This window comes from Hyperolius riggenbachi, chromosome 8 (assembly GCF_040937935.1).
Source record: "Hyperolius riggenbachi isolate aHypRig1 chromosome 8, aHypRig1.pri, whole genome shotgun sequence".
Taxonomy (NCBI): domain Eukaryota; kingdom Metazoa; phylum Chordata; class Amphibia; order Anura; family Hyperoliidae; genus Hyperolius; species Hyperolius riggenbachi.
In genome coordinates, this window is record NC_090653.1 from 48,759,011 (window position 1) to 48,777,576 (window position 18,566).

At 46.0% G+C, this 18,566-nt stretch overlaps 1 protein-coding gene and 1 long non-coding RNA gene across 3 annotated transcripts in view; one reads left to right on the forward strand and one right to left on the reverse strand.

Annotated features, from left to right (window-relative positions):
• The window catches only part of LOC137528794 (uncharacterized), a 137,047-nt gene that overhangs the window by 39,264 nt on the left and 79,217 nt on the right, over positions 1 to 18,566 (reverse strand). The gene's annotated exons all lie outside the window — the stretch shown is intronic.
• VARS1 (valyl-tRNA synthetase 1) overlaps positions 2,223 to 18,566 on the forward strand; it is a 61,500-nt gene continuing 45,156 nt past the window's right edge. The window contains exons 1-8 of one of the 2 annotated variants that reach the window (XM_068250374.1): positions 2,223 to 2,309; positions 6,778 to 7,114; positions 8,661 to 8,804; positions 12,516 to 12,639; positions 14,149 to 14,357; positions 14,443 to 14,530; positions 18,084 to 18,184; positions 18,293 to 18,420. In XM_068250374.1, the coding sequence (XP_068106475.1) occupies positions 6,800 to 7,114; positions 8,661 to 8,804; positions 12,516 to 12,639; positions 14,149 to 14,357; positions 14,443 to 14,530; positions 18,084 to 18,184; positions 18,293 to 18,420 (1,109 nt within the window). In that variant the 5' untranslated portion in view covers positions 2,223 to 2,309; positions 6,778 to 6,799. The remainder of the gene's footprint in view (positions 2,310 to 6,777; positions 7,115 to 8,660; positions 8,805 to 12,515; positions 12,640 to 14,148; positions 14,358 to 14,442; positions 14,531 to 18,083; positions 18,185 to 18,292; positions 18,421 to 18,566) is intronic. The other variant, XM_068250376.1, reaches the window with a different exon arrangement.

Here is an 18,566-nt window from a genome sequence, read left to right on the forward strand (position 1 = left end):
CTCAGTTGACACGCAACGCATTTGCTGTCATGTATCAAGCCGCAGCACATCACTTTTAGCAGGTGGCTGTTGCGTGCTCTGATGTGTGCACATAAGACGACTGCCAGTGCTGGACCGGCAAATAAACAGGAGAGGCTGGCAGGAAGTTATGTGCACTGCTGTCAGCAGTTTGTGTGTAATACCCCTAAGCCCTCTTTCAGACAGACAGAGGAACTGTATGCATTTGTAGTACAGCATCCCAGGTGCCAGTCACAAGTGTCATTCAGGTGCAATTAAAATGCATCTGAAAGACAGCGATTACCGATATTCTATTAGGCACTGGCTAGTACCGATGGCAGACAATCATTCCACCAATATTCTACAATCAATTTATCCTAACCCTCTTTTCACACTAACCCCCATTACTACTAACACTTACCTATGCCCTACCCAAGCCTATCCTCGCCTCCCCCGATATTTGTGCCATAATATCCACCACTAAAGTGGTCCTCTGCTAATATTTGCGCTGCCTCTTGCGCCAAAACTATACACCGAGAGCCACTGTAGTCACAATTAACTTTGCGGTCTATGCGGTGCCCATACTACTAGCCGGTGTCTAAATGACCAGCTTTGGCCCCAGAAACTGCATAGTGTAGATGTGTCACTATTTAAAAAGAGGAACTGTAACCAAGGATCGAACTTCATTCCAATCAGTAGCTGATAACCCCTTTCCCATTAGAAATCTTTACCATTTCTCAAACAGATCATCAGTGTAATGTCATGATCAAGGTCCTGACAGTTTCCTGTCTGTGAACCTTGCTGTATAGAGGGAAATAATGTATTTTTCCAAAGGTCAAGCATAAAGAATCTCCCTTTGCGGAATGTCAGTTTACTGAAAGTTCTATGAACAGACATCCATACCTCCCAACTTTTTAAGATGAGAAAGAGGGACACTTAAGCCCCGCCCTGCCACACCCCTGATCACGCCCCCGTCACACCCCTAGTCACGCATATCATAAACATTTCATAAGAAAAATATGTTGTTTTATAATTCAAACCACACTGGTCCTTTCTATCCTTGTTCATTTTCCTTCATATTAACATTTTACAATTAGTAATATATCCATTAAAAGATGGGAATAAAGTTAGTCAATCAAACACATTTTTTAGTAGAGAAATATATATATTTACATAGAAAAAGGGAAAAAGTCCTGAAAAAGGGACAAATGAGGAGGAAAGAGGGACAGAGGGACTGGGCTCCCAAAGAGGGACTGTCCCTCCAAAAGAGCGACAGTTGGGAGCTATAAGACATTACTTGGCAGAACTAAAGATGCCACTGCCTGTGATAAATTTCAGAAAGCAAATCAGGGAAAGGAAAGATTTTACAATGGACAAAGACTGACTAATTTATAAATGAATATAGTAAAACAAAAAAAATCTATTTTATTCATTAGTAATAAAAATTCCTTTTTTTGTATAGCACTTTTCTCCTGTCGGACTCAAAGCGCTTGTGAGGCAGCCACTAGAGCGCACTCAGTAGGCATTAGCAGTGTTAGGGAGTCTTGCCCAAATAACTCCTTTCTGGATTACTGGCTTACTGAACAGGAAGAGCCGAGATCTGAACCCAGGTCTCCTGTGTCAACGGTCTTACACAGTACAAATACAATTAAATAATTTTTACTATAGTTCTTCTTTAAAGGGATGGTTTGGCATGCATTATTGCTGCATTTATGCTAAAATAGAGACAACCAAGCCACCTCTGCAATAGACACCCCCATATTATATGGCTGTACTGTAGAAGCAATTTACAGTTTCCTTGTAATTATGCATTACAACAGCAGGTCTCGTGTTGCATCAGGCTGCAGTGACCTGATTTTACCACTAGATGTCGCTATAGACTACAATTTATGGCGCCGCCGCAGACTGCCTAATAATTTTGCGAACTAACAATTGCCTGACAATCAGGTCTGATCATTAGAATACTAATAAAGAGTCAAACAAATAAAGAAGTATAATAATAAAAAAAAAGCAATCATAAAAATTAATATCACTTAGTCCTTCTTAGTGTGTAACGACAGAAGGATGACCCGGGCATTGCTCTTTTTATTATAAAAGGTGTCCAATGTGAGGAAGGGAAGGACTATAACGAAAAGAATGCTGCAGTGCAACCTCGTATTTGTGACTTCTGTGCGGGCAAGCTGGAGGACAGCTAAGTGTGGGCAGCCGGGGTCCTTCGCGCGGGAGCAGTGAGGGCGGAAGTGGGGAGATAGTAAGAGAAGAATACACGTGGGGCGGCGAGTGACGTCATCAGAGCGGAGCCGAGTGGAGAAGTGAGTGTGAGAAGTGACAGAAGGGAGAATGGAGGGTGGAAGTGTGCGCAGTGTGCTGGGGGAGGAGGGGAGGGAGCAACAGGGTGAGGGGCAAGGGGCTAATGGGGGGCAGAAGAGGGGACATAGGGGGTGATGGGAGATCAGAATGGCTGGACTTTTTAGAAACAGCTGGAGAGGAAGTGCAGAGCAATGACTGCTTCATGGGGACCTGAGACACCACGTGTTAGATAATCGCCCATATGCTGATCCCTGTCTCTGGCTTCCAGGGGGAGCCTTAGCTGGCTGAGATTTATACTTTCCAAAAATAATGCCCATTGATTTTTATTTTTGCCAATCTGTTGTCAGCTGTTTTGTCATAAGGATTCTTAAAGTGGACATGAGCTCTTGCACAGGACAGAAGGAAAACCTAGAGGAATGCACCCTGTATGTATTTAGAGGGTTTAGCCTGTCTTAGGGCTGGTGCACACCGAGCGGCTTTTTGGGCGCTTTCAGATCCGCTTGCGGCTGCGGATCTGCTTGGTCAATGTATCTCAATGGGGTGGTGCACACCAGAGCGGCAGGCGTTTTGAAGAAACGAAAAATGCCTGGGTGAGGCATTTTTTGGATTGCGGGTGCGTTTCTGCCTCAATGTTAAGTATAGGAAAAACGCAAACCGCTCTGAAAAACGGCACTTCAGAGCGGTTTGCCAGGCGTTTTTTGTTACAGTAGCTGTTCAGTAACAGCTTTACTGTAACAATACAGGAAATCTACTATACCAAAACCGCTAGACAAAACCGCAAAACGCTAGCTGAAACGCTACAGAAAAAGAAGAAAAAGCGTTTCAAAATCTGCTAGCATTTTGCGGATCTGCTAGCAGGTTTTGGTGTGCACCAGCCCTAATTCCCCCTTCTCTGTGACTAATCACCACTGTTATTTAGGCTCTCAGCTCTGTTAGCTCAGGAATCTCCTCTTCCATGGCAGAGCTGCTAGTTTGTAAACACAGAATGTTAACAGAAGCAAGCAGGAAGTAGACACACTGCAGATTTGTTGCAGGATTTGTTTCAGCTTTAACAAAGATTTTTGTATTTCTTTAAAGTGTATTATGCTGTTGCTTGCGCAGAGAGGAAGTCCTGCGTTCTACTTTAGGGGACCCAGTAGGAAACCTCATAGGTAACAGTTCTCCAATCACAGTACCCTCTTAAAGAGAACCCGAGGTGGGTTTGAAGAATATTATCTGCATACAGAGGCTGGATCTGCCTATACAGCCCAGCCTCTGTTGCTATCCCAAACCCCCCTAAGGTCCCCCTGCACTCTGCAATCCCTCATAAATCATAGCCACGCTGCTGACAAACAGCTTGTCAGAGCTGGCTGTGTTTATCTCTATAGTGTCAGTCTGCTGCTCTCCCCGCCTCCTGCAGAACTCCAGTCCCTGCCTGCATCCCTTCCCTCCCTGCTGATTGGAGGGAAGGGACGGGGGCAGGGACCAGAGCTATGCAGGAGGCGGGGAAGCAGCTGAGACTGACACTACAGATGTAAACACAGCCTCACAGCATGGCTGTGATTTATGAGGGATTGCAGAGTGCAGGGGGACCTTAGTGGGGTTTGGGATAGCAACAGAGGCTGGGCTGTATAGGCAGATCCAGCCTCTGTATGCAGATAACATTCTTTAAACACACCTCGGGTTCTCTTTAAAGCACAAATTGGGCAGTTAGTCTGGGCATCGTTTACCACAACCTATTGGAAACCTAACAGCGTTAGCTGAATTTCTTAATGAGGTTCCTTGCTCTGTCCAAAACCTTTATATAACTCCTGATGCCTAACCTTGTACCCTCTGAAGATAAATCCTAATCTATTTCTAACCAGTATCTAATCCAAAGCACCCCACCTGGTGCTTTAAAACCTGATATTAAAGGATAATTGAGGTGACATGATGAAATAGACATCAACAACAACAAATAACATTTGTAAAGCGCTTTTCTCCCGTGGGACTCAAAGCGCATAAGCATGGCTCCGACCATCGTGGTACAGAGGAAGAATTTTATAAATCTGGAAATGCCAGGCTAAACAGGTGGCTTTTCAGTCTGGATTTGAATAGCTCCAGGGATGGTGCTGTCTTTACTGGGTGTGGTAGGGAGTTCCAAAGAGTAGGGGCAGCATGACAGAAGGCTCTGTCTCCAGATTTTTTGAGGTGCACTCTGGGAGTGACCAAGTTTATAGAACTTGCTGATCTGAGGTTGTGAGAGGTGTGGTGCAGCTTCAGCAAGTCCTTCATGTATCCAGGGCCCAGATTGTGCAGGGATTTGAATGTCAGCAGTCCAATCTTGAAGAGTATTCTCCATTCTACTGGTAGCCAGTGCAGTGAGCGAAGGATCGGTGTAATGTGACAGTGGCGAGGCTGGTTTGTTAGCAATCTGGCAGCAGCATTCTGCACTAATTGCAGGCGACGCAGGTCTTTTTTGGGGAGGCCAGCATAAAGGGCATTGCAGTAGTCCAGCCGTGATGTGATGAAGGCGTGGACTAGGGTTGGAAGATCCTCTGGGGGAATCAGATGTTTAATCTTTGCAATGTTCTTCAGATGAAAGAAGGAAGATTTAACTACAGATGAAATTTGGTTTCTGAAACTCAATTCCCCATCGATTAGTACGCCAAGGCTGCGCACAAGGTTGGAGCTGTTTATGTCTGAATTCCCAATCCTGATTGGTGTTGCTTTAGGATAGAGCTGTTTTGATGGCGAGCACTGGCTTTGGACAAACAGGACCTCAGTTTTGTCAGCATTCAGTTTCAAACAGACATGGATATGTACAGTGCCTAGCACACAAATAACTATGCTGTGTTCCTTTTTTTTTATTTCTCTGCCTGAAAGAGGTAAATATCAGGTATGTAAGTGGCTGACTCAGTCCTGACTCAGACAGGAAGTGACTATAATGTGACCCTCACTGATAAGAAATTCCCCTTTTTATCTATTTCTTGCTCTCAGAAGCCATTTTCTGCTAGGAAAGTGGTTTATAGTTGGAATTTCTTATCAATGAGGGTCACAGTGTAGTCACTTCCTGTCTGAGCCAGGACGGAGTCAGCCACTTACATACCTGATATTTAACTGTTTCAGGCAGGGCAAGAAAAAAAGGAACACAGCATAGTTATTTGTGTGCTAGGCACTGTACATACACATGTCTATCTCACCATGTCACATGTCACTTCAGGTATCCACTAAGCAACCTGCCTGGTGCTTTAACTAACTCCCCACCCTCCCGGTGCTTAGACCCAGTGTCAGTCTAACATAAAGCGGACCTGAACTTCCTCTCTGCTCTAAAAGATGAGCAACAGCATAATAACATTTAAAGAAAAAAAATTGTTTTCAATTGTTTTTGTGATCGATTTTCTCATAGAAGTGAATGGAAAATCGATCGGAAAAACAATTGGGAAATTGATCGGAAAGTAAATCTGCCAAAAAAAAACTTGTGGTGTATTCCCAGCATTACATTCCTTCTGCTGTAGTTCTGATAACACATGCATTTATGAAGTATAATGCCTGGTACACACCATGCAATGTCCCATCAGATAGATTGGTCAAATTGATTATTTCCGTCAGGTCCGATCTGATTACTGATCTTTTTTCTGATCGATTTTCTGATCAGTTATATACATAATGGATCAGAAAAAATTATTGGATATCAGATTGGGCCTGTTATAAATAATCTGTTCGACCCATCTGACAGGAAACTGCATGGTAGAGGCTGTTAGAGGGAGATAGTGCTTGCCTGACAGTTGGAAAAAGCCGCTATTTCAAGTAAATGAGGTTCACAGACAGCAAACTGTCAGGACCATGGTTATGACCAGGGTGAGAATCATGGCAGGTTTCGAAAGAAAGTGGTCCTGAATTTGGAACTTACTCTCTGCTCTTAGTCACAGATAAGGGGGAAATTAGACAGGCTAAACTCTCTAAATACATACAGGGTGCATTTCTCTGTGTTTTCCTTCTGTCCTGTGCAAGAGTTCAGGTCCACTTTAAGGCCTGTAGTGTGAATTCTCAGCAGGGTATGTGTTTTCCGTGCCTAGAATGGGCAGTCGGCGATTATGTCCAGCTTTGGCGTCTGAGGTAATTAACCATGATTGTTTGTTCCTCACATTATCCACTTACCTGAGCAAGCATGACAGGGTTTGTAGAAGATAGCAGCACCTCAGCCAGCACTGGCACTAGGGATAATACCGATCATTCATCTGTGCTATCTCCAGCCTTGCCATTATTAAAGGTTTAACATTCAAGACTGGCAATCTTCTTGTGCTTGTGTGATATTACACAGCAATGACATTTTACCTTTCATGATGAAATATTAGCGGGAGACTGAGCAATGCATGTTATGAGGAAGTTCTGTAATGATGATGATAATGGGCGTGTCAGCTGACAGCTCTTTATTGCCTGGACGGGACTCCCTCATGAAGCATTTGTGATGTGAGGAGATTTCTTGACTGTTCTGTTTTCCCTCCTCAGGTCTGTGCCTCCCCGCGCCACCATGTCCTCCCTCTACCTTCCGCTGTCTTCTACCTCAGACCCACGCTGCACCTGGGTGCGCGTCTGCGGGCAGTTCGCTCCTCACCCTCGCCCTGATATGCATGAAGTGGCATCAGGACCCCGAGGGCTTCCACTGCCGTGCCTGCTGTCTCCCTCCACTGGATCTGTATGGGGGGCTTGGGCCGTCTCCTACATGCTGGCCCCCGAGTCTCTGTCCGGGGATCGGGATCAGAGAAGATTCTCGCTCATAAAACAGTGGGTGAACTACGCAGAGACCGAAATTCTCCCAGCTGCCTATGGGGTGGACCATAAACAGGTAAGCCCTGATGGATGCCTCTAGGATTGCTTCAAAAGTATCTTCACTTTTTTTTTAAATTGTTGTCAGATCATCTCTATATATTTCAAATATTTTAACATAGATATTTACTATTTATAAAGAAAAATAAAATAAAGACAATTTAAAAAAGAGGAAAAGTGATGGACTTCCCTCCTTCAAAGAATCACCACAGGGTGGGTCAAAAATGAATTTGGCATGGCATGTTTAGCATGTCAAGTCAGCTTCTTAAAGTGGCACTGAAGCAAAAATAAGACTGGGCGTATAAGACGACCCCCAACTTTTCCAGGTAAAATATAGAGTTTGGGATATACTCGCCGTATAAGACTACCCCTCTTCCAACGCACACCAAATTAAAATAAAAAAAAATCATGTACTGGTGCTGTGTATTAACAGATACTGGTGCTGTACTGTATGTGTTACCCAGTATATAACAGTATATAGTCAATTGACTTGTTGTATTGGTCAACTCTCCTTAAGTAGACTGGTCAGCTCTCCTTGTCTACCTGTTTATCAGAGCGGTATGGAAGAATAGATTGCGCTCCCTCAGCAGGGAGATCTGAGTGTCGGTAACAGGATAGGGCGCATCACCCGGCATCAATGACACCCGGCGTATAAGACGACCCCCAACTTTTCAGAAGATTTTCAAGGATTAAAAAGTAGTCTTATACGCAGGAATATACAGTAATTAATGAATTGGTTGTGTAGTACGGATAATTAATAAGGACCAGAGTCTTAACGAGTTGATTCTCTTGGGCAATATCGCTGGGCTGCACACATGTGACGACGTGCTGTGTTGCGAAGGGGAGAACGAACGATGCATCCCTGACATCACGCGGCAGGCAGGGGAGCGGCATAACAATGGGTGGGGGGGGGGTTGGGTATGTGCCGGCGTCGCTGAGGTTGGGTAGATCTGTCTGCCGCATTGCCTGTGGGTTGGGCGTCTGGGTCATCGACAAATTACTGGGCGGTGTTTCTTTTTTTTTTTTTTTTTCTGAGCCCGAAAGAGTTAAACGTCAAGTATGTAAGTGGCGGTTCCTGTCAGGACTGGGTCAGACTACAGTGTGACCCTCACTGATAAGAAATGACAACTATAAAACACTTTCCTAGCAGAACATGGCTTCTGAAAGCAGAAAAGATATAAAAAGGGTCAATAGTTCATTGATATGAGCTCTGACATACTCCAATGAAGGCGTCATTGAGCAGAGACAATGAAACAGTAACAACTTGAAAACTAGATTTAAATATAAAATAAAACCGTGGAATATCTTAAAAAAAAGTCATTTTTCAGGAGAAGGAGGAGAGATACGATTATCAGTTTATTTTCACCTTGGATGTCCTTTAAGTCAGCCGTGTGTACGAGGCTCAACTCAACATACTGCACTATCAGGGGCTCTCAATTGTCTCTTTTTGTGTTACATTTCTTTATAGATCTGTTAGCAGGTAGAAGAGTTCCTGCTGTGTACTGTGAGTGTTTCCCTGCTTGGCTGGAGTTGTCCTTTAACCTGTGTGTCTGACATTTCCCCAGAGTAAAGAGCGCGCTCGTGTGGAGCTCCAGCGGATCCTGGAAGTGCTGGACAATCACCTGAAGGTGCGCACCTACCTGGTGGGCGAGCGGCTGAGCCTGGCTGATATTGCGGTGGCCTGTTGTCTCATCCATCCCTTCAGCAAGGTAAGGGGCTCTGTTTTTATTTTTATTTTATTTTTATGGGAACTGTGTTGGTTTGTACCTTTTCTGAAGAGGCTCTACTTTGGCAAAAACATAACTGTGTTCTAGTTTTTGTATTCTCTGTTCTAGTGATTCTCAATACAAGTAGTCTCCAGTTAAAGGGACACTTAAGCCAGGAAAAAAAAAAAGTTTTACTCACCTGGGGCTTCTACCAGCCCCCTGCAGCAGTCCTGTGCCCTCGCAGCCACTCACTAATCCTCTGGTCCCCCGCTGCCAGCTAGTTTCATTTTTGCCGACAGGACTGGCCACGCGTAGCTTTCTCCTCATTCCTGACTGTAATTAGCACTATGGCAAAGATGCGCGTTGCCGCATTACCTACGCATAGATATGCAGCAACGCGTATTTTTGTACGCATTTCGGCCCGCAATAGCGCTAATTACAGTCAGGAATGCGGAAAAAGATACGCGTGGCCAGTCCTGACGGGCCTGTCGGCAAAAACGAAACTAGCTGGCAGTGGGGGACCAGAGGATTAGTGAGTGGCTGCGAGGGCACAGGACTGCTGCAGGGGGCTGGTAGAAGCAGAACTAGCTGGCAGCGGGGGACCAGAGGATTAGTGAGGGGCTGCGAGGGCACAGGACTGCTGCAGGGGGCTGGTAGAAGCCCCAGGTGAGTAAAACTCATTTTTTTTTTTCTAGCTTAAAGCAGATCCGAGAACTAACTATAACAAGTAACTTGTCTATATATGTTACCTAAAGTTTAGATGGTTTACACAGCAAATATAGCTGCAAACAGTTTTAATAGAATATGATTATTTCTTCCTGTGATACAATGACAGCGGCCATGTTTTGTAAACATTACACAGAGGCAGGCTTAGGCCTCGTTCACATCAGGGCCGTTTCTGTGCGCTTTTTACAGCGCACTGCCCTGTGCGATCAGCAAGGTATTTATTTTCCATGTAACTAAATGTAGCTGGTTCACATCTATCCGCTGCGCTGAGCAGCGTTACAGAAACGTAGGGTTGCATGCATTTCTGTGCGTTGAGCTGGAAAGCGCACATCAATGCAAGTGAATGGGTGCGCTTTTTTAGCGCATAGAAGCGCGTACAAGCGCATAGAAGCGCATGCGTTTTTTACCCCTAAGTGGAGAAAAAAATACATTTACATACAAAAACAAAGTTTTATTGACAACTGCTGCTGGTACAACAAGCAAAACATGCTTTAAAGAAGCGCAGCGCAACGCATGCGTTTTTTACCACGCGCTTTCACACGTTTTTCAGCGCAGCAGATGTGAACGAGGCCTTATCTGTATCTTGACCCATCAGCCTAATCCCCTCTACTCCTCCCTCCTCCCCTCTGCCTCTGAAATCAATGGCTAGTAACACCTCTACCTCCTTCTGCCCAGACTGAGCTCCCATGAGCCCTTGCTACTGCCTTGGCTCTCTGAAAACCTGTGGGCGTGGCTTTTTTAGTTTATAGGGAATTAGAGTATTAAAACAAACAAAAAAGTATTTGGCTTGAGGAATGCCCTATAAACAATAGGAAAGGAACACACTTATGCAATGTGTAAAAGTTCACCTCGGATCCACTTTAAGTGTCTCTTTAACGAACAAGATAGGGACCGTCTTTCTTAACTTGAATCTGATTGTAAGTCGGAACACTGTGCCTAAAGTATCCCACTCTGTCCCACTGTGCCCCCAATGTCTCTACTGGCACCATCAGTGCCCCCATTTTCCCCCTGTGCCTCCAGTGTCCCCCCAACTGCACCCCTCTTGTCCCGCAGTACCACCTCCTGCCCTCGTTTTGTCCCCAGTGCCACCTGCTGCATCCCTCTTGTCCCCCAGTGTCACCTCCTGCACCCCTCTTGTCCCCAGTGTTACCTCCTGCATCCCTCTTGTCCCCCAGTGTCACCTCCTGCCTCTCTCCTGTGCCACCTCTGTACCTTGTCCTGACCTTATGTGCCTCCTTATGTCCTTCTGTGCCCCACCCCTCCTTTGAGCCTCCTGTGCCCTATTTGTGTCTTTACTGCCCTTCCTTGTGCCGCCTGTGCCCCCTTTATGTTGTTTCGTTTTCTGTGCAGATACCACTCTCCTTTTTACAAACCTGCTACATCTAGGGATGGTTAATGAGAGGCAAATCACACGCCTGAAACAAGCATGTAGCCAATCCAGTCAGCCTTCAGTCGGAGCTCCTGATCTGCTGCATGCTTGTTTAAGGTCTATGGCTAAAAGTATTAAAGGCAGAGGAACGTCAGGACGGCCAGGCAAGCTGCATTTTTTAAAAAGTAATAAATATGTCAGCCTCCATATCCCTCTCACTTCAGGTGTCCTTCAGCGCTTCCCAAACATTCTGTTTATGATTACCGATAGATGCTTTTTTGTGATTTATCAGTTGAAGAATCTTAAAAAACTTGTTATAATGAGAAGAAAAATACCCCCGTTCCCATCAGGCGTACCCCCTGGGATGAGTACACTGGGGCTGGTCAATAAGATGCAAACAATTTTGAGTTGATTCAGGGTTATGCAAATGTATGCAGCTTGAAAATGGACCAATCATATTTTACCTCAGCAGGATTTGACTGGTCCATGTTCAAGCTTCATCATTTGCATAAAAATTTTGCATGATGCTGCATCAACTCAAAATTATTTTCACCTCATTGACCATCCCTAGCGTGCACCACAATAGTAGTGGTTGTCCTCGCTCAAACTGTCACTGCTATCAGTCGTGTGCAACCTATGGAGATGTGTTTTTTTTCTTTTTTTGTTTTTTTTTCCTGAAACCCAGAGCACCTTCCTTTAACCATAAATGGATCCACAATAACCCAGGTAGAGTCATTCAAGTTTCTTGGGTTCACAATCTCAAACAACTTAAAATGGGATAACAATACTGCCACTATCATCAATAAAGCGCAACAGAGGATGTACCATCTACGGCAGCTGAAAAAGTTTGGCCTACCACAATCTAATGGTGCAGTTCTACACTGCAATCATCGAATCCACCATGACATCATCTAAGACTGTATGGTTCGGCTCCTGCTCAGCATTAGAAAAGGGGAGGCTGCAGCGCATCATCCGAACAGCGGAAAGGATAATTGGCTGTAGCTTACCTTCCCTGCAGGATCTTTACGCTAGCAGGTGCAGAAAGAGAGCAGCCAAAATTGCCTCTGACCCCTCTCACCCAGCTCACTCCATCTTCCAGCGCATGCCTTCAGGAGTAAGATTCCGGCCAATCGCAACTAAAACTTCTAGACACAGGAACAGCTTTTTTCCTCAGGTGGTAGCCATACTTAATGCTGAACCACGTTAGAGCTGCTAGGACTTGAAAGTAATTAGCACAGAACTGAAAATGAACAATTCTCACTTTACTTACTGCCACTATACTCACATGCTGTCCTTGACTTGTAATATACACACTGTCTGTCCTTATGTTTTTGTTTGTTAAGCAACTGCCAAGACAAATTCCTTGTAAATGCAAACTTACTTGGCGAAATAAATTGATTCTCATTCTGATAATGACCTGTCTTGTCAGTGAGCCAGAATAAGGACATGTTAGATCACAAGCTGTGGGGCTGCGAGTGACCAGCGGCTGATTGGGTTGAGTTCTTGGTTTCTTCTCATTCCTCTGTTTTCTTTCACTTCCTCACCCCGCATGTAAAGCTTCCTCCTGCTGAGGTATTCCTGGCCATTCAGTCACCTCTCTGTTATCTTGTCTATTGCAGTACATCTCCCCCAACACCAGACAGTCCCTCAACAACGTCACTCGCTGGTTCCTGACCTGCGTCAACCAGCCACAGTTCAAGGAGGTGTCTGGAGAGGTGACGCTGTTCAGCGGAGGTAACACAGGTGACTATGACATTATATTGTTATAATCTTATATTGTATTCACGCTGCTGCTGCATAAGATGATTTAAAGTGTTACTTGAGCCTAAATAGAAGCACTCGTTTATCTTCCCTGGGGCTTCTTGCTCAGAGCAGTCCTTTTCAGCACAGGAAGATTTGGGTGCAGCCGGCGCCACCATAGACTATAATAGGAATCACTTCTATAGAGGGCTCTCAGTGAGTAAAGTCGGCGCCATCAGAAGACAGAGCTGAAGTTGCTTTTAAAACACAATAATTGGGCCTCCAGCAATAACTGGAAGCCGAATTATATCATTCCCCACCATCCATGGCAGCCTGGAGCGGGAATAGTAATTAACACGGCCGGGACTTGTGCAGCAGCAGGATAAGCCATATACCAGCTGTATCCTGCGCCCAAGTCTACCGGCGCTTATTTCAAATATATGCCTTCTTGCAGCCCCTCGCAGTCATCCTGTGCCCGCTCCATCCTTTCATGACCCTCCAGCAAGCAGCAGTGACCCCCTGAAAGCTGGCCAGTTGCAGGGTGCCACGAGCCGCGCGCCTACTGATTGCGCTCCCATTGACGGGAGTGTTCTGCACGTGTGCAATAGCGATTTTTCCCATACTGAAGACATCTGAGCTTCCCTGGGACTGATGGATTGCTGTCAGCATACTGTGGGTAGCGATCTGTGCTACCCACGGTGTGCCAAGCTGCATCCATCAGTCCCAGGGAAGTGGAAAGCCAAAGAGACGGCGGGACAGAGCAGCTGGAAGGCGACATTCCTGATCCCCCCCCCCCCCCTCCCTCCGCTGATCCCTCCCTCCGCTGATTTCCCCCCCCCCTCCCTCTGCTGATCCCCCCCCCCTCCCTCTGCTGATCCCCCCTCCCCCTGCTGATCCCCCCCCCTCCCCCTGCTGATTCCCCCCCCCCCTCCCTCCGCTGATTCCCCCCCCCCCTCCGCTGATTCCCCCCCCCCCCTCCCTCCGCTGATTCCCCCCCCCCTCCCTCCGCTGATCTCCCCCCCCCTCCCTCCGCTGATCCCCCCCCCTCCCTCCGCTGATCCCCCCCCCCTCCCTCCGCTGATTTCCCCCCCTCCCTTTGCTGATTCCCCCCCCCCCCTCCCTCCGCTGATTACCCATCCATCCCGACTAACTACACTGGAGACACTTATTCCTGGCTGACTAATACTGCAGCACCTATAGCTGGCTAACCTATACTGGAGTAACCATGCCTGGCTAACCTATACTTACCATTGGCATGCTGATCCCTCATTGTGTACGTCTGATAGCTTCCCCAGTGTCTTCTTCCATGTCCCTCGGCAGATTTGCTTCTCCATCTGGGATTGCATATTCCCCCGGTGATTGAGGGCCATGCAGTGTCAACATTTAACGGCAAACTATGGTTTTCTTTGTATTGAATTCAATGCAATAACCTGTATTGAATTCAATATTAAAAGATTAAAAAAATGCTTGAATGAAAATCATTTGAAACTAATTGAACCACATTTTGCACAGAAGTCCTGGAGAAATTGAACACCAGGGAGGTTAATGCAGACGCTAAGAGCAGAAACCAGACTGCCCCGCCTGACACTTCTGGGGAGATGCCCGTTCTTCTCAACGGTGTCCTCAAGACTCCAGCTCAGCTGAAGAAAGAATCCAAGAAGAAAGAGAAGCTGGAGAAGTTCCAGCAGAAGCAGGAGAAGATAAAGGTGCAGCAGATAGAGGTGAGCCATGTCTATTGCTGACACCACTGAACGGTACTGTTCCTGTACTTGTCCTCATAGCCGCTGTCTATCTTCTCACCGGCAGCCAAGGAAACCCAAAGTGGAGAAGAAGGAAAAGAAAGATCTGGGAGTGACTGTGTACGATATCCTCACTCCTCCAGGGGAGAAGAAAGGTGAGAGAGGAGAGAGGGGGAACTGCTGGCTCAGACATCATTCTGTAAATTGGGGAGTTCCACATTGGGTGCTGGAGAAATCCAGTCCAGTTGTGGAACTCCGGGCCTGGCTGCCGATACACTATCTGATACGCCAAATTTCCAAAGTTGGGGTGTAAAAGCAAACCTGAAGCCAAAAATAACTTCTGATAAAATGAATTGTATGTGGTTTTTTTTATATAACATTTCATCATTCTGTCATATTTACAATTTACAAACCACACTCTGTATTTTAAATTCTAAAACTGAGCAGAGCTAATGACCCTTTGAACTTTCCTGCAGTAAAACCTTATCTCAGCCTCTCTCTCACAGTTTCTTGCTTGTTTAACCACTTAAGGACCACAGGCTTACACCCCCCTAGTGACCAGGCTATTTTTTGCAAACATGTGCTCTGCAGTTTTAATGGCTCACCCCAGAACCGCACAACAGAGCACACAAATGAAGCCCCCCCCTTTTCTGCCTACCAACAGAGCTTTCTGTTAGTGGGCTCTAATCACTGGTGCAGCCTTTTTTGTTTGCTTTTCTTTTCCATTAATTTATTTCAATTTTTTTTAAATAAAAATGTTCATTGTTTAAAATGTATTTCCCCCTCCCCCCGACAGCCAATCATATGGATTGTCTCTCATAGGCATTAGCCTATGAGAGCGATCCTTTGTTTTGATCCTCCAAGGGACAGCCGAGTGACACGGCTGTCCCCAGTACAGCGCTGCTGTAGATCGCAGCGCTGTACAATGTAAATAGACGGCGGTTTTGCATTCTAATAACTGGTAGACTGATGACGAAGTGGCGCTCTGTCATTCAGGTGGGGATACGTGCGCATCGGCACACGCGATCCCCTGCTAAACCCCCCCCCCCCCCCCGCCAGGACTTGACCCCTTTCGGCATTACGCAGTCCTGGGGCTGTCACCTTCCTGAGTGCTTCAGAAGGCAGGACTGTCTTTGACTCCATTTGGGTCAGAGAGCTCAGAGAAGCTCTTTTGCTTGGATAACTGACGTTTCTTAACTCTTCCTGTGTTTGAAACAATATGAGACTCCATTCTTTGCTACTAATGTTTTATTTCTTAGCAGTACTGCACATACAATTCATTATCTCATAAGTTTACTTTCAATTCCGGTTTGCTTGAAACTAGAGCCGCCTCTAATTTACTAGTCAGAAAAACATCACATTTATTGTTGTATAAAATTCTTCAAGTTTATACAGATCTAGGAGTAACCTGCAACTTTACATGCTGAGTTCCAAATAACGGTCTGACACGTGTTTTGCAGTAAACCACCAATTTTTTTTTTAAACAATACCAGTTGCCTGGCAGCCCCGCTGATCTGCTAGGCTGCAGTAGCGTCTGAATCCCACCAGAAACAAGCATGCGGCTAATTTTGTCAGATCTTACAATGTCAAACGCCTGATCTGCTACATGCCTGTTCAGGGGCTATGGCTAAAAGTATTGGAGGCAGAGGATCAGCAAGATAGCCAGGCAACTGGTATTGCAGTACTTAAAAGGAAATAAATATGGCACCCTCCGTATGTCTCACTTCAGGTACCCTTTAACCACCTTAGCGGTATGGACGAGCTCAGCTCGTCCATTACCGCCAGAGGGTGCCGCTCAGGCCCTGCTGGGCCAATTTTAATGAAATAAAAAGCAGCACACGCAGCCGGCACTTTGCCAGCCGCATGTGCTACCTGATCGCCGCCGCTCTGCGGCGATCCGCCGCGAGCAGCGGCGAAAGAGGGTCCCCCCAGCCGCCCGAGCCCAGCGTAGCCGGAACAAACAGTTCCGGCCAGCGCTAAGGGCTGGATCGGAGGCGGCTGACGTCAGGACGTCGGCTGACGTCCATGACGTCACTCCGCTCGTCGCTATGGCGACGAGGTAAGCGAAACAAGGAAGGCCGCTCATTGCGGCCTTCCTTGTTAATTCTGACCGCCGGAGGCGATCAGAATTATGGATCGGGAGCGCCCTCTAGTGGGCTTTCATGCAGCCAACTTTCAGTTGGCTGCATGGAATAGTTTTTATTTTATTTAAAAAAAAACCCTTCCGCAGCCGCCCTGGCGAACTTAATAGAACGCCAGGGTGGTTAAAGCACCTCAATCTGTGATGCTAAAGGATATAAAAGTACTTTACACCGGACGCATCCCTCCTCGACTGCATCTCACTATAGTACTTTCTCATTTGGCATCAGTCTCGATCTGTATGGACTTGAGGAATGTGTGTAATGCTTATCTGACTAGTAAATTAGTATTGGCTCTAGAACAGGAAAAAGTTTGAAGAGCTCAGTCAGGCTGCAACTGCAAACAATCTTGCTGCATCGGCAAGATCATCTCCTCTCACAGCAACGCAAAAAATAGATGTAAAACCGGCCTTTTGTTAGCATTTAGGGAGGTTTTCAAACCACCAGCGATTTCCCTAAACGCTCAGCTAATGTTAATGGATGGACTAAATTCCACTGGAGTGATTGATATTACCAAAATCGCAAAACACAGGACGCGCAGCATTTTTGGCTTTTAGCGTTGGCGATTAGCATTAACGTTTCTGCAATGTAAAGTACATAAACACTGGCGTAATCGCTCGTCAAAGCCTACGCAGAACGATTTTGTTAGCGGTTTTTAAATTACTGCACAATGTAAAAAAATTAAAATTAATTGAAAGGACCAATCAGAATTAAAAACGCTAATCGCTACACAATCGCTGGCAAAACGCTTGCACTTTTTAAAATCGCCAGAAATCGCTTACAAAATGCTCATTAAAAATGCTAGCGATTGCGCTTTGTAGTGGGTTCCAGGCCTATAGGTGATGCACACAGTTCCGTGCATGCGTGATGGAGGGCTGGGGAAGTCGTGTGTGAGAAAAATATTAGTCTAGTTTTGAGAAGAAATAAAATATTTTGAATAACGGGAACTTCTCAGCTTGTAAATAAGTCTAAGGGCCGGTTCACAAGGACGGGGGGCAGCCGGAAGCCGCATCGTCCTGTGACGTCTCGCTGGTGGGCAGCGGTACTACGATCATCATCTTCCCGCCGCGTCGGCGTTTTTCGTCTCCACAAGGGGACAAGAAACCGCGGCGGTGGATTGACCCTAGAATTGCTGCTTCTAGGGCCAGCTGAAACGACACGGTAAATCGGGATCGGAACGCCGCGTTTGCACAGTCAACGGTAATCGCCAGTAACAGCCGGTTGCAAAACGCTCCCATTCACTTGAATGGGAGCGTTTAGCTGACGAGTCCCGAACACTTGGTGGTAAATGCGGCCAAGCGTCCATGTGAACCAGCCCTAAGTCACATCCATGTTTTTTATTGCATTTCTTGGCTAGTAAGTCTCCGGAGAACGTAGCTGTTGTCTTTTACAATCTGTTAGGCACAGAGCTGCGTTATCTGGCTGGAAGGACTCTGAACGTTAAATGGCTCCTGACTTGGAGGCAGAGGTTCAGAAGAAATGCCAATTTTAAAGAGGTTGTTGTAGCGTTTGTGGTGTGACAACAAATTGTTGAATTCTCTTTTTTTTCCCCCTCATTATTACCTTTCAGATGTCTCCGGTGCTATGCCGGATTCTTACAGTCCTCAGTATGTGGAAGCCGCTTGGTATCCTTGGTGGGAAAAACAAGGCTTCTTTAAGCCAGAGTATGGGGTGAGTAAACACTTCTTCTTCAGTATTAAAACAGAACAGCTGAAGTTCCACTTTTACAATAAAGGATATGCCTTGTAAGAACCTAATCCATGTATTCTTCTCTTACAGAGAACTAGTGTATCGGAGCCCAATCCTAAAGGCATGTTCATGATGTGTATCCCTCCACCTAATGTGACAGGGTCTCTTCATCTGGGCCATGCTCTGACAAACGCCATCCAGGACAGCCTGACCCGCTGGTGAGCACAGGATAGACAGAAACAATAAAAAAACTGGTGGTTAAAAATGTATTTAGGAAACTAGAGAATCGTAGAGCTTATTGGCTAGGGAAGTGCTGCTAGTCATTCATTTCAGGATTCAGTGTGACTGTAAGCAGAGAGTAGAA